The sequence below is a fragment of the Puma concolor genome, chromosome E4, assembly GCF_028749965.1.
Source record: "Puma concolor isolate L17-30 chromosome E4, mPumCon1.1.hap2, whole genome shotgun sequence".
Classification (NCBI taxonomy): domain Eukaryota; kingdom Metazoa; phylum Chordata; class Mammalia; order Carnivora; family Felidae; genus Puma; species Puma concolor.
Window position 1 is genome coordinate 54,809,472 of NC_141683.1, and position 14,640 is coordinate 54,824,111.

General features: G+C 40.6%; 1 protein-coding gene across 1 annotated transcript in view; it reads left to right on the forward strand.

Annotated features, from left to right (window-relative positions):
* SLC9C2 (solute carrier family 9 member C2 (putative)) overlaps positions 1–14,640 on the forward strand; it is an 82,404-nt gene that overhangs the window by 52,590 nt on the left and 15,174 nt on the right. The window contains exons 18-20 of the mRNA XM_025926262.2: positions 4,708–4,759; positions 7,192–7,340; positions 9,817–9,942. Of these exons, the coding sequence (XP_025782047.1) occupies positions 4,708–4,759; positions 7,192–7,340; positions 9,817–9,942 (327 nt within the window). The remainder of the gene's footprint in view (positions 1–4,707; positions 4,760–7,191; positions 7,341–9,816; positions 9,943–14,640) is intronic.

Sequence of the window (14,640 nt, forward strand, 5' to 3'; positions counted from 1 at the left end):
AGGGCAAGTTGGAAAAGGCTTCCTGCAGGAATCAAAACTCGAATGAGCCTTCAAAGAAAGGGTAGGTCTAAAGTGGGGAGGAACAGAGAGGGCAAGAGAACAAAGATTTGACAGTGAAAGCTGGAAATGCTGGTGCCGAGAAGTGGCCGAGTTGTGGTATGTATGTACATATGTAATTGTTCAAGACCTTCCTTATTTGCAGGCAGTGTGACGTAAGTACCAAGTGGGAGACGAGGACATAAGCATACTAGGAACTTGAAGATGCAGTGAATCACCTGCTAACTAGGTTCCCTCATGCCAGGCCGTCTGTCCCAGGCCCCTCTGCAATTCAGTAGAGTAATGTTCCTAAAGGACTATTTCAAGTTTCATATGTGACTTTCTGCTTTAAGAGTATTCAGTGGCTCTGCATGGCCCGAAGGGTAAGGTCTTTGAATCGAAATATGTATGTGTGTGTGTGTGTGTGTGTGTGTGTGTGTGTGTGTGTGTACATGGGTGTGGGTGTGGGTGTAGAGAAGAGAGAACACAGAAAAGATGGTAAAAAATCATCATGCATAATTTTACAACTTGAAAATAATAAAATGTGAGAAATGCAAGTATCCCTCCCTGCGCCCCACTTCCCAGAGACAGCCCTGTACTAACCGTTCTCGTGTTAATTCCTCTACTGCTTGCCACGATAATTTTAATAATATGCACATGTATTTAACTCTTGATTCATTATCTCTAAACAGACTTTACTGACTCTCTGCCGTGAAGTATAAGGAGATTAAGACATTGCTTTAGCCTTTTGTTTTTCTCCCTGTCTTAAATTTTTGGAGCCATTATTTTTACAGAGAAAAGGTTTATAACATTTACATTCTATTCTGTAAGTATAATTAAGTCTTCATTCTTTTCAAGAAATGACTCCATACATGGAAAACCAAAAAAAAACAACCTTTACTTTGTTATAATTATTTATAAATATTATTCACTGTAGAAACTACCATTGGATTCAACCCATAACAAAGGAAATATGATCAATATCATTAAACATCTACTACTTAAAAGATACTCTTTTTGGGGCGCCTGGGTGGCGCAGTCGGTTAAGCGTCCGACTTCAGCCAGGTCACGATCTCGCGGTCCGTGAGTTCTAGCCCCGCGTCAGGCTCTGGGCTGATGGCTTGGAGCCTGGAGCCTGTTTCCGATTCTGTGTCTCCCTCTCTCTCTGCCCCTCCCCCGTTCATGCTCTGTCTCTCTCTGTCCCAAAAATAAATAAACGTTGAAAAACAAAAAATTAAAAAAAAAAAAAAAGATACTCTTTTGAGTGAAACAGTCAAATGGTTAATTAAAAAAAAATTTTTTAACTATCTTCCTCTTTTCTTTTGCTATGGATTCCTTAGCCACTCTTTCTGGAGTCCCACACGAGCCTCCTTTTTGCTTTCCTTTCATCATGCTAGATTATGCCCATAAGTAATTTTTTCCATAGGTGATGTATGGGCTTCAGTATGCAAAAATCTTTGTATTTTGCTCTTAGAATTATGGACTCCAAAGCTATTTTCTTGAAGATATCGCCATCCGTCTTTAGCATTGCTGGTACAAGTCTGACTTTACTTGTGCTTTTGTAGGTGACTTTTTTCTCTTCGTTTAGAGGCTTCTGGGATTTTCTCCTTGGAGTTCTGAAATTTCACCAGAATGTGTCTAGATGTAATTTAAAAAAAGTTATTGAGGTGCCTGGCTGCTGGCTCAGTCGGAAGAGCATGTGACTCTTGATCTCGGGGTTGTGAGTTGGAGCCCCATGCTGGGTGTAGAGATCACTTAAAAATTTTTTAAAGTAAAAAAATAAAAATAAATGTAAAAACGTGATCCCACACAGCACTTGGTGGAGTTTTCATAATTAGAAGATTGCCATCTTCCTTTCATCACCTCTTTGATTGTTCCCTCCCCTGTTTCTATTTTCTCCTTCAGCAACCTTAAAATTTATTTAAAAGATTAATTTTTTTTTTCTTTTTCGAAAGAGAGAGTGTGAGCAGGGAGAGGAGCAGAAGGAGATCTCAAGCAGGCTCCATCCTCAGCGTGGAGCCCTACACCAGGCTCGATCCCACAACCCTGGGGTCATGACCTGAGCTGAAATCAAGAGTCAGACGTTCAACCAACTGAGCCACCCAGGCGCCCAGCACACTTTTAAACACAGTTTTGAATTTCTGGATTTAGTCCTTGTTTCATGTTTTCTCATAACTTCCTACTCTTTCCTCTTTGCAGTGAGAACCCCCCACCCAGCTTGATTTTCCATGTTCCGAATTTAGTCTGTAGCTATGTGTATTCTGCTATTCAGCCCATCTATTACATTCTCTTTCTTTTCTTGACTGAACGCTTACTTATCTCCACGTACTGTGATTGCTTCTTCTCATTGAAACTAGTTCCTTTATTTTTTTTAAACAAATGTGATATTCCCTTGAATCTCTTTATTTAAATTTTGTTGTTGCTGTTGTTTCCTGTAGTAGTTCTCCTTCGTTGAGGTTCATTCTTATATTTGTCATGCTTGGTGCTTGTCTTTCATTCTGTTTTCCTCTGCCCAGTGTTTGGTGACTTTTGGTAGTATTTTCTCAGCCTAAGTGAGACTCTTGATTTGTAACCTGACAATGAATTTAAATCCTAATTACTGAGGACCTAGATCTAATGATCTGTGTGTGTACATAAAATCAGGGATGGCCTGGGGGTTACGTCTTCTGCTTGTTGTGCCTAATTTTTTGTGATGACTGTTATTTACCTCAGGCCCTCAGCCAATAAAGAGAGGCTTTTTCTGAATGAAATTCAGGAGAGGAAAATAGGCTGTGAAGATACCTACCTTAATATTTTAATTTTAATTTCTAAAATACATAAAAAGATTGGTTGTTAAATATCTTCAGAATTTAAGATTTTCTTTTATAATCAGGGAACACTCTAGAATAGCTGAATTTTAGCAGGGCATCTAACATCTTTCATGACATCTTTACAGATAAGCTAGAGAACAATTATCTAGATTTATCAAAGAATTATTGATCATTGGATCAAATGTGCAATAGAATCCTACCTTGTTGATTTACTTCGAATATTAGATAAGACAATTAAAAGAGCTATGGAAAGTCTAGATTGATCTATAATAGAAAGAAGATAGAGCTCTTCATAGGAGAAAAGATTTCAGAAACAGGAATAGGAGAGAAGAAAAACAGCTGCCGGTGGTGGGAGGTAATGCGTTTTGAGGAGTTGGGGAGAAGGCAGAGATTTGGGGGCCGTGGCCTCGAAGTGTAAGAGATGAAACAAATTCTCCTTTGGAATTTTTAAAGGCGACCTCAGTACAGATTTAAATATTTTTTGAGATATTTAGGTATCAAACTCGTGTGTATTCTAAAAGTGTTGCGGTTCAAAAACTGACCAGTGACAGCTCACGTTTAGAGGAGTCACATGTGCCCAGCCTTAAGTGATTATATTCTATTTGTAGGTAGGCGTCGGTTGCTATGCTGTCTCGTGCAGGTCATTCTCTGGCATTTTTACAGAGTTGCTATGGAGCCAGTCTGGTTTGAAGGGGGTTGTGCACCTGTGCAAGCAGGGTGGGACCATGGTTTGTGGGTGCCAGCTATTAATTTGGCACCTTCCCAATATTGATTCAATGTTTTCAAGTGAGAAGAAACAACTTAATAAAAATTGTATACCTCGTTCTTATATTCAAAATGAGAGATTTCTTACATGTGATTTTTCTAAACCAAAACAACAACAACAACCATGAAACTTAACTTCAGCTACTTAAACTTTATAATAAGCCAGTAAATAGCACCGTGTTAGCTACTGTTCCCTGTAAATAGCACTATGCCACATGTTATTTGGGCACAGAGTTTCAGTCATCTATGCCTGACAATCCTGGGGAATTGTCAGTTGTGTGGTCCCGGGGCTGTTGTGTGGCCAAGTGCAAACTCCAGAAAGATTAAAGGTGGAGAATAAGCTCCACGAAGAGCAGTAGCGGGGACATGGCAGGCATTTGACCAAGACCTATTGTATGATTGAACAGAGCTTCACCATGGTTAACCCTTGGAGTAGAGCTATTTCCTAGGTATGTCAGGAGTTCTCTGTAGGAAACATCAACTAACAAAAGCCATAGTTTCTCATTATTCTACTTGGTCTTGTGCTCCCGATAGACAGGCTGTCCAAACAGCTGCTCAGTTGGCTATCCCAAACCGGAGCGCTATCTGTGAGAATTCTCCTTGGTGCAGAGTGGAATACACGCCAACCTTTCCTGGGGCACCTGGGTGGCTCAGTCACTTAAGCATCTGACTCTTGATTTCCGCTCAGGTCGTGATCTCTTGGTTTGTGAGTTTGAGCCCCATGTCAGACTTTGTGCTGCCAGTGCTGAGCCTGCTTGGGATTCTCTCTCTCTCCCTCTCTCTCTCTGCCCTCTCCCCACTTGCGCTCTCTCTCTGTCTCTCTCTCTCTCTCAAAAATAAATAAATAAACATTTAAACACACTAATCTTTTCTGCGAAATGCTAGGTCCAGTAGCTATGTAAGCTACTGACTGCATTGTATTTGTTGTAATATGAGGAGGAGCATGGGGAGAGCGGCAGACTTGGCACAGAGGGAAGACTTGAGCTAAACATCTTCCCCAAGTCACAAACTAAGTGGGGTTTCTTCTTCTCAGATTTTAAAGGCAGACACGCACTTGGCATAATAAGAAATTAATGTCTTTCTTAACTTCTTACAGAAATTATATGAAATTTTGGAAACCAACAAACGAGATGCCATCAAAGAACTAGGTAAGTAGTTGGAGTATCTGATTTCCTGAAATCACACACTATTATCCCATAATTTAGCCACGGGAAGCCAAGTTCATACTCATCTTCGATTACTCATTTATTCATCCAGTGAGCATTTACTGAATGCAGGCAGTAGGCCAGGTATGCCAAAAATGCAGAGCCAGGCGGAAGGTATGAGAATATCAATAGATAATTGCAGAAAGTTAGAGAAGGTCTTGTACTGGCCATGGGAGTGTAGAGGAAAGAATGAAGGGTGTGGAGAGTGGATTAAGATGGCAGATTCCTTAAGGCTGTCAGAAAAAGACACAAGGCGATTACATTTGACAAAGGGTGCTTTGTTTTGTTTTACTTTGCTTACAAGCATACTCAGGAATGTGGGGCTACAATCTCTTGACATTTCTAGTCTCTCTGCTTGAGTTGAAGCACACAGCAGGAGCCCTAGGGTTTTATACAAACTTCTTGGGTCTGCTCTCCTCATAAGGGGCTGTGGGGCAGGCTGTGAGTGTGTGCCAAAGTATCTGGGAGAGAGCCCTGGCATATAGTAGGTTCTTGATAAACGGATGTTACTATAAAAGAGATGAAGTAAAATCACTTTGTATTCATAGCCACATTGTAAGATGCCAAATGGATTTATGAGGATCATACTTTCCAAATCAAAATTAGAAGAACATGGCCTAATGAATGACATTGTGAATTTGGAGACAATAGGTCAGAATATTTCGGCACTGTCTCAGATAACCCAGGACCCATTGTTGCCTTTACATATAGAGATAGATTTTTATTTCTGTGCTTTTATTTACTTATTTTTTAATGTTTATTTTTGAGAGATAGACAGAGCGTGAGCGGGGGGAGGGGCAGAGAGAATCCGAAGCAGGCTCTAGGCTCTGAGCTGTCAACACAGAGCCCGATGCAGGGCTCAAACCCACGAACCATGAGATCATGACCTGAGCCAAACTTGGATGCTTAACCGACTGAGCCACCCAGGTGCCCCTATTTCTGTACTTTTAAAGATTAGGGGTGTAGGAGCTGCTATCTCATATTATGCTTTAGATTCATATGGAATATTACAAAGTTTTCTTGATTCAGTCCTATAAAAGGGAATGCCTGTTCCCACATGGTTACTGCAACTGATTATTGAATGCTAATTATGTCAGGAACTGTATTATCAGCTTTATGTGCATTATCTCATTTAATCCTTGTAATTACTCCAAGAGGCAAATACTATTACTGTCTTCACTTTATAGATAATAAAGCTGAGGTTTAGAAAGTTTAATGTGCCTCAAGGCATGTGGGTGGTAAGTGCTGAGCTAGATCTCAAGCCCAGGTGCACCTGACACCGAAATCTGTTCGTGATCATGCTATCCTTCATTTTAGCGGCCAGCTCATCGCCGTTCAAAAAAAAGTTTGAGTAGCAACCTTGGGTGTCTCAGGGGATTGAGAGTCTGACTCTTAATTTCAGCTCAGGTCATGATCTCACCGTTCGGGAGTTCCAGCCCTGCGTCAGATTCCACGCTGACAGCGCAGAGCCAGCTTGGGATTCTCTGTCTACCACCCTCTCTGCCCTTCTCCAACTCATGCATGTGCTCTCTCTCTCTCTCTCTCAAAAAAATATACATAAACTTAAAAAAAAAAAAGTTTGAGTACCTTCCAGATGTCAGGCATTAAAAAAAATTTTTTTTATGTTTATTTTTGAGAGAGAGAGAGAGGGAGAGAGAGTGGGGTAGGGGCAGAGAGAGAGAGGGAGAGAGAGTGGGGTAGGGGCAGAGAGAGAGGGAGACACAGAATCCAAAGCAGGCTCCAGGCTCTGAGCTGTCAGCACAGAGCCCGATACAGGGCTCAAACTCACGGACTGTGAGGTTATGACTTGAGCCAAAATCCGATGCTTAACTGACTGAACCACTCAGGCGCCCCGGATGTCAGGCATTTTGCTTAATGTCAAGATGACAAAGATGAAAGAGACGCTGTTTTCGCCATGTCTTCCAGTCCAGGTCATGACTTCCTGTGTTCATTAAAGAGGAAAAGCTATGCCATTTGATTTCAGAAATCTCCACCAGCTGAAGCCAGGGGTCTCTTTCATGAAGCCATTTATGCGTTCACCCAACAAAAGTTATATGATGTGAAGGATCAAATAAGTAAGGACCAAAATCCCACACTATAGTAGGTTCCATAATGGAGATATGTAGGACATGCCATGGGAATAAAGAGGAGAGAGTGATTCTCTCCTAGCTGGTGGGGGACGCCAGTTTTCAATGTTCTCATCCATAAAATGCAGATGAAAATAGCTCTAGTCCTACCGGCCTCGCATGTTCTGTATGAAGCAGGAATAAAAGGATATTGTGTAAGCACTTTGGAAATTACAAACTATTACACACATATTAGTTATTATCGTGGTTATGGCATTATATGCTTAATGACGGTTTTATTTGCTTCAGGACTCATAGAGCACGAGGGTCGTGATGTTGTCATTGCTTTGAAGACTAGGCAGGCAATCCGGAACGTGATTGCTAAAGCTCTGAAAAACCTCACCTTCCTTTGGTCAAGAGGCATTATTGATAAACATGAGGGCATCGTGATGAATAAGGTAATAAAGCAATTATCCATGTTGCTTGATTCCATGAGCCCAACACCCGAGGCTGCATTGTTACTTGAGCAGAATGTAAGGAGTGAGGGAGATTAAATCGGGTGTTAGCTGTAATTTGTCTGGAGCCTTTGTTAATGCCAGTGGCAGTTAGTGCCAGTGCTACCTGGTATACACCATGTCAAAACTATTTGGTTGCAAGTAACAGAAACCAACTTGAGCTAGACCTTGCCAAGAAATGGGGCTGTGGGGTTTATTATAAAGACATAAGAGTGCCTAACCAAACCCATGGTAGCCAGACCATATGGCCATGCCTGAGGAAGGGACCTGACTGTGGACCTGGAAAGCTTTCCGGGTTCTCCGTTTCCTGTGAGGGTTGCCCTCTGCGGCCTCTTCTTTTGGCTCCCTCTACAAACTCATTAGATTTTTCTGCTTGTCTATCCACTGGTGGAATGTGTACTGCCCAGGCTAGGCAGCTGTGACAAGGGAGGTGGGAGTCACATAACGTTAACATGGTAGGGAAAGGATCAGCTTGCGTGTGTGTGTGTGTGTGCGCGCGCGCGCGTGTGTGTGTTGGTGGGAGTCTGGGGGTGCAGTTCTGAGAGAGGAGGACCCAGGAAGACACCATAATTGGTTAGCTGATAAATGGACTTTTGAAAAATGATAAATGTATTTGCAAAAAAAAAAAATAGGAACATATGACAGAAAAACATATTTAATATTTAATGCTATCACTCTATCACATCCACCATCTAGACTGTGTATTTGTGCAAATATGATTGTTCTTCCTATCCTCTGCAAGAACCTATCAGTTTCCTAACAGAAAGCAGAAATATGGAAGTTCTAGTCCTACCTTCTGTCTGTGTTGACCACTAATAAGCTGCTTCTGGGTATCATATGCTTTTCCTTGTCACTGGCAGCTCCCAGCCAAGGGTCACATGCACTGTGCTTCTGGTCATTCCCTGGACATAGTCCCCTCTCCATGATTCCCAAAGAGAAATGGGTGTGGGACAGGCCAGCTTTCCCCTCTGAGGCTCTATGTCTTTAGGCTAATATTATGGCAAAGGACAAAATGGGTTATATGATTTCTTCTTAGTGTCTGACAGAGGGAAGAAAAGGGCTACTTTACAGTATCCTTCAAGTTGTATATACCTCTACACATGCTGTGGTTTGTATTCTATTATTTTCATTTACCAGTTGAAGATTATATAAGTTTCAATTGAATTATTGATATTCATTAATTAAAATAAATAAATAATAGCCCTTATAAGGAGAGAGGCTATTTTTTTCTATAGGTTTGTTTAGAAAGGTAATGGGTAAATCAATCATTCAACAATTACTTATTGAATGCCTATTAATTGCCTAATTGTCAGCCAAAGAGATATAATTATCTTCTAAGTCATAAGGAGCTAGTCATAAGGAATTACCTAGCTAATTCAATTTAATTGAGTAAATACATGTTGAATACCTACTATGTGTTATGGACTCTTGGGGAGATTGGATACTTAATACAACAATGACCCCAAAGTCCACTGGCTCTTTCTCGTTCTTTGATTTAATCCTTTATTCATCCAGTCAATCAAGTGATTATCTCTTACCTGGTGTGGGAAGCCAAGAGAAGGTTTCTGAGAGCCCATAAAACTGAAAATATCCTTCAAAATTAGAAGAATTTAGGGAAGCAAATAATACATAGAAGAAAGATTTGAGGAAATGTGGCATTAAATTGTACAGTAGTCAACTGTGAAGTTTATTTTATTTTTTTATTTTAGAGAGAGAGAGTGTGTGAGTGGAGAAGCAGGGCAGAGGGAGAGAGAGAAAACCTCAAGCAGGCTCTACACTCAGTGTGGAGCCTGACGTGGGGTTCAATACCATGTAGGATCACCTGAGCCAAAATCAAGAGTTGGATGCTCACCCGCCTGAACCATCCAGGTGCCCCAAACTGAGAAGTTTAGATGATCTGAAATTAACACAGTGGGCTACAGTGTTAACTGGATTATAAAGATAATAAATTCAATATGAGCTAATATATCAATTCATAGGGGCGCCTGGGTGGCTCAGTCGGTTGAGCGTCCGACTTCGGCTCAGGTCACGATCTCGCGGTCCGTGAGTTCGAGCCCCGCGTCAGGCTCTGGGCTGATGGCTCGGAGCCTGGAGCCTGTTTCCGATTCTGTGTCTCCCTCTCTCTCTGCCCCGCCCCCGTTCATGCTCTGTCCCTCTCTGTCTCAAAAATAAATAAACGTTAAAAAAAAATTAAAAAAAAATAAACATTAAAAATATATATATCAATTCATAAATTCAATGAGTTAAGGGAAGAATAGGGACAAAAAAGGTTAGAGGATAATTTAAATAGGGTGAGAGAAAGTATGAGTCAACATTAAAATAAATTTACATAACAATAGTGTTTAAAGATTTCCTTAATTTTTACATAAATCTCTTTTCTGCTATAGGATCTGATCACCATTATTTTGACTGTTTTCAGGTACTTCTTAGGAAAATAAAGGCACTGAATGACTTTCCAATGGCAATCCCGCCACCAACTCCTGACAAATATCTTCATAATATTGTTTGGCTGGAAAATAAAGATGCTCTCATTGAGTTCTTCAAGGTAAAGATTCTGTCTTCTATTCTGGCTTTCCACTCCCTAAAGCAAGATTAACAAAAAGTATATCCAAGACAAGAATCCTATGATGGCTGATGAAGCGTAAGCCAAAATGGAGGCCCAGCAAAACCCAGTTTTCCAGTTTTCTACTTTTTTTTAGAGCAAGGGTTTCAAGTTTAAATTACTATACAGGCAAGGTAGATAATATAAAAGTAAAAGAAGCTGTATAGTATTATAGGGAACAGCAAAAACTGTGGTATATTCCAGAGTTCATGCTCTGTCTAAAGTCAACTGTTATGGAAATTTAGACTCTTACAAGAAATATTTATTGAATCTTCTCCCTGTGCCAGAGGCGGTTCTAGGTTTGGGGATATGCCAGTGAATAAAGCAAATGAAGTCCCTGCTTTCCTGGACTTTATATTATACGCCTAGAGCTAAACAATAAACACATAAACACACAAATACATAGACTATTAGATGATCTATCAATGCTATGGAGAAAAAGTGAGAAAAGGGAATATAGTTGGGGAGCGATTTTATATGAGGTGGTCAGAGAAGGCTGCTCTAACAAGGTGACATTTGAAGTGGGATCTGCATGCCGTGCAGATATCTGGGAGGAGAACATTCCAGGCAAGTGCAGTGCCCTGGTGCGGAGTGTGCTCAGTGTGTTCAAGGAACATCCCCAGAGCCCCTGTGGCAGAAGCAGTGATGGCAGGACCAGGTGAAGTTGGAGAAGTAATGGAGCCTGAGTTTGCACAACTCTGCAGGCCATTGTAAGGGATTTGGCTTTTACTCTGAGTTCAATGAAAACTTAAGAGAAGGTTTTGAACAGAGATGTGGTACATTTCAAAATGACCGCCTTGGGGATGTCTGGGTGGCTCAGTCAGTTAAGTGTCTGACTCTTGATTTTGGCTCAGGTCATGACCTCATGCACTGACTGTGTGGAGCCTGCTTGGGATTCTCTCTCTCTCCCTCTCTCTGACCCTCCCTGGTTTGCATGTGTGTGTACACATGTGTGTATTCTTTCTCTTTCTCAAAACAAATAAATAAACTTAAAAAAAAATGACCACCTTACCACTATGTTGAGAATAGGTTGGTAAGGGGTCAAGGGAAAGCCAGAAGCAAGAGTGATGGTGGTTTGGATTAGTGAAAGTGACGAGTGGTCAGACTCTTGATGTGTTTTGGAAGGTAGAGCTGATAGGTGCTGATGGAAGGAGTGTTAGAGAGGATGACTTCTGGGATTTTAGTCTGAAAACAGGAATGGAGTTCCTGTTGACTTAAGTGCAGAAGGGAAGATTTATATGGAGGGCACAGGAGTTTGATTCTGAATGAGTTAAATTTGAGAAAGTGTTGAGACATCCAAATGGAGATGTTGAGTAGACGGTAAGATACATGAGTGGAATTCAGGTGGCAGGCCAAACGGGAGATAGGTATTTTGGAGTTTTCAGCATAGAGATAGTATTTAATATATGGAGACTTGATGAGATAAGTTAAGGAATTATTATGGACATCCAAGGATTGAGTCCTGGGCTATCCAACATTTAGAGTGGAAATGACGAGGAATTAGCAAAACAGATAGGAAAGAGATGAGATTTGTGGTTACCAGAGGCAGAGAATAGGGGGAGGGAAAATGGAAGGAAGATAGTCAAAGGGTACAAACTTCTAAGTTATAAACAAGTACTAGGAATGTGCTATACAACATGATGACCATAGGTATTAGCATTGCTGCATGGTATATTTGAAAGTTGCTAAGAGATTAAATCCTAAAAGTTCTCATCACAAGGAAAAAATTGTTTTTGTAACTAGATGAGGTAATGGATGTTAACTAAACTTGTGGTAATCGTTTCATAATATATGTATGTCAAGTCATTATGTGGTATTCCTTAAACCGGAACAGGGCTGTATGTCAATTACATCTCAATAAAACTGGGGGCGGGGGGAAGAATTGAGGAGTAATCCATCATGTGGGAGGAAAACTAAAAGAGAGTGGTGTTCCAGAAGCCAAGTGAAAAAAGTATTTCATAAAGGGGAAAATAAGCAACCATGTCAAATGAGGCTGAGATCAAATAAGAAGAAGATTAGAAATTGACTATTAGATTTAATAATGTGGAGGTCAGATTTTTTAGATCTGAATTTTTATGTGAAATTTCCAAATTTTAAAAATTTGGCACACATTAAAAATTTAAAAATATCCCGCAGGCCAAACAAAAAACATCGTTGGATTGGATGTGACCCATAGACCACTAGTTTGTGGTTCTAGTTTTAAATGGCTATAGTATAAATTATAAGATTTATAGCTTTTTCATCAACCTGTTACAACCTCTGTTAGATTTTTAGAATCAGGAAGACTCTGTGAGAAAGAATGGCATTTGTTTTACCATAAATTTGGTTGTACCATATTTTGTGATCTAGGCACGTAGTAAGGCATCTGTTTGTCCACAATGAGGACATTTTCCTTGTTTTCTAGAAAGATAGCAATCATAATGAAGTTCTACTGAGCTTTGAATATCTGATTCCTTTCTTGCTATACCAATGTTTTCTTCCTATCAGAAATTTTTGAATTTTTCTTCTGAATTGATTTCAAATGTACTGAATTAAGACTCCTTTGGTTGAAAGTAACAAGAGCTAGGGGCACCTGGATGGCTCATTCGGTTGGGCGTCCAGCTTTGGCTTAGGTCATGATCTTTTGGCTTACAACTTCTAGCCCTGTGTTGGGCTCTGTGCTGACAGCTCAGAGCCTGGAGCCTGCTTTGGACTCTGTGTCTCTCTCTCTCTCTCTCTCTGCCCCTCTTGCTCATGCTCTCTGCCTCTCAAAAATTAAAAAAAAAATTTTTTAATTAAAAAAAAGTAACAATAGCTTACTTGAATTAGTTTAAGCAAAGGGGAAGTTGACTGAAAAGACAAGGTGGTGGTATATAGAAGGTACTAAGAAATAGTTAGCTAACTAACCATGGGCAGGGTGGGATTCAGGCCAGTTTAGTAATATCAGTGGTGGGAATTTGTGGACCCTTCTTCTAGCACTTGGATATCATGGCTCAGTTCTCAATTCCCAGGCTCGTTGTCTCTCAGTTCCAATTCTTGAGAAAGAAGTCCAACTGGCTTAGCTTGGATCTGATGTTCTGCTTTGGGGAGCACAAGTGTGGCTGCAATAAGGAGGAAGAAACCTGATGTGATGGCCAAGGGCCGTAGTGGGTAGTTTGAAAAATAGATTGCAAATAAATGCGTGTGGGAGGTTGGTGATGGACTTGGACTGGGAAGCAGGTGTCTCTAAAGTGTTTCTTATAATTTGCATTCTCCTTAGTTTTGTTAAAATCCAATTTAAGATACAATCAGAATTTTGTTCTTTGTAGGTAATAATTTTCACAAGTGTAATTAACTGACCACCCAGGGGAGGAATGCCAAAACCAATGAGAAGAAGCTAACTCTATAGATTAATGATTCATAGACACCTGAGGTGACTCTGTCACCACAACGTAACCTCCTTCCCATCCTTGATTTACCATGCCTCTGCAAGGCTGTTGGACCCTCTCTATCCCCTTACAGACTTCTGTTACTCTATGTGGCCCCTTTCCTTAATATGTTGGGTCTTGATAGCCATTTCAATCCAATTTTACCAGGGTAAAAATTGTGATGAATTGGGAGTACACAGCCCAGGGATTGTGTGGCTAACTAGCTAAAATCCACAGGGTAAACAAAATAACACCCCTTATGGTAGACTGTGATTTCAAGTGTGGTTTCCATCACAGCTACAATGGTTAATTTTAACTACTCCTCCCTTCTTTCATTCTCCAGCCAGTGTGGTTAATTAGAAACCTAATAGTCTATAAAGAGAAGCCAGAAGTCAATGGTAGAAAATAAGGGTCTGAATAATACATAAGCTGGCTAATTGGTTTTATGTGACCTTTTTTAAAAAATCGTGAAGTTATCCATGAAGTGCATGAAGTAAAACGTGAAAACTCATCACTCCTTACCCCACATTTAGAGATAACCACTATGAATGATTTTGAGATAGGTTTCCTATATATCTTTATAAAATGCAGATCTGTCACCCTAATTCCCCTGTTACAAACCCTTCCATGGCTCCTTTCTGGTTTTGGGGAAAAGCCCAAACTCTTTAATGTGCCTACAAGACCCTTCAAGACCTGGCTTTGGCTCACTTCTCCAGTCCTTTCTCTACTGGGGCTGTGTTATGACTTTTCATGGGCCCTGGCACTTTTGCCTTAGTCGGCCTCTTCCCCCATATAAAAGTACAAAAATTATACTTTATGACTGTGTTAGTATAAAGATGAATATATTGGTATTAAATGTTCTAGTATTAAAGCATTTCTTCCACCTAAAAGTTTTTTTTATTCCCTTCTGATTTTAAAATAAATGAAAATACTGTTATAAGTCCCTAATGTGTTGGGAACCCTAGGCACTATGCCTAGTGAAGCCTGTCTCCACCCCACCCTGCTGTGGCCACAGAATACCAAATCTTCTACAGTTACCCCAACTGTAGATACTCTATTTGCTTCTGGGTCTTTGCATATGCCGAATCCTCTGCCCTGAATGGGGTTCAACTCATTGTATCCTGCCTATCTGTTACCCTTCCTTCAGGCCTCAGCTTGGCTGTTCTTTCCCCTTTAAAGTCTTCCCTGGACACCCAATACTGGGTCCTGTGGCCTTTCTGGACTTTGCCAGAGCATCCTGTTTCTTTCTCCTTTA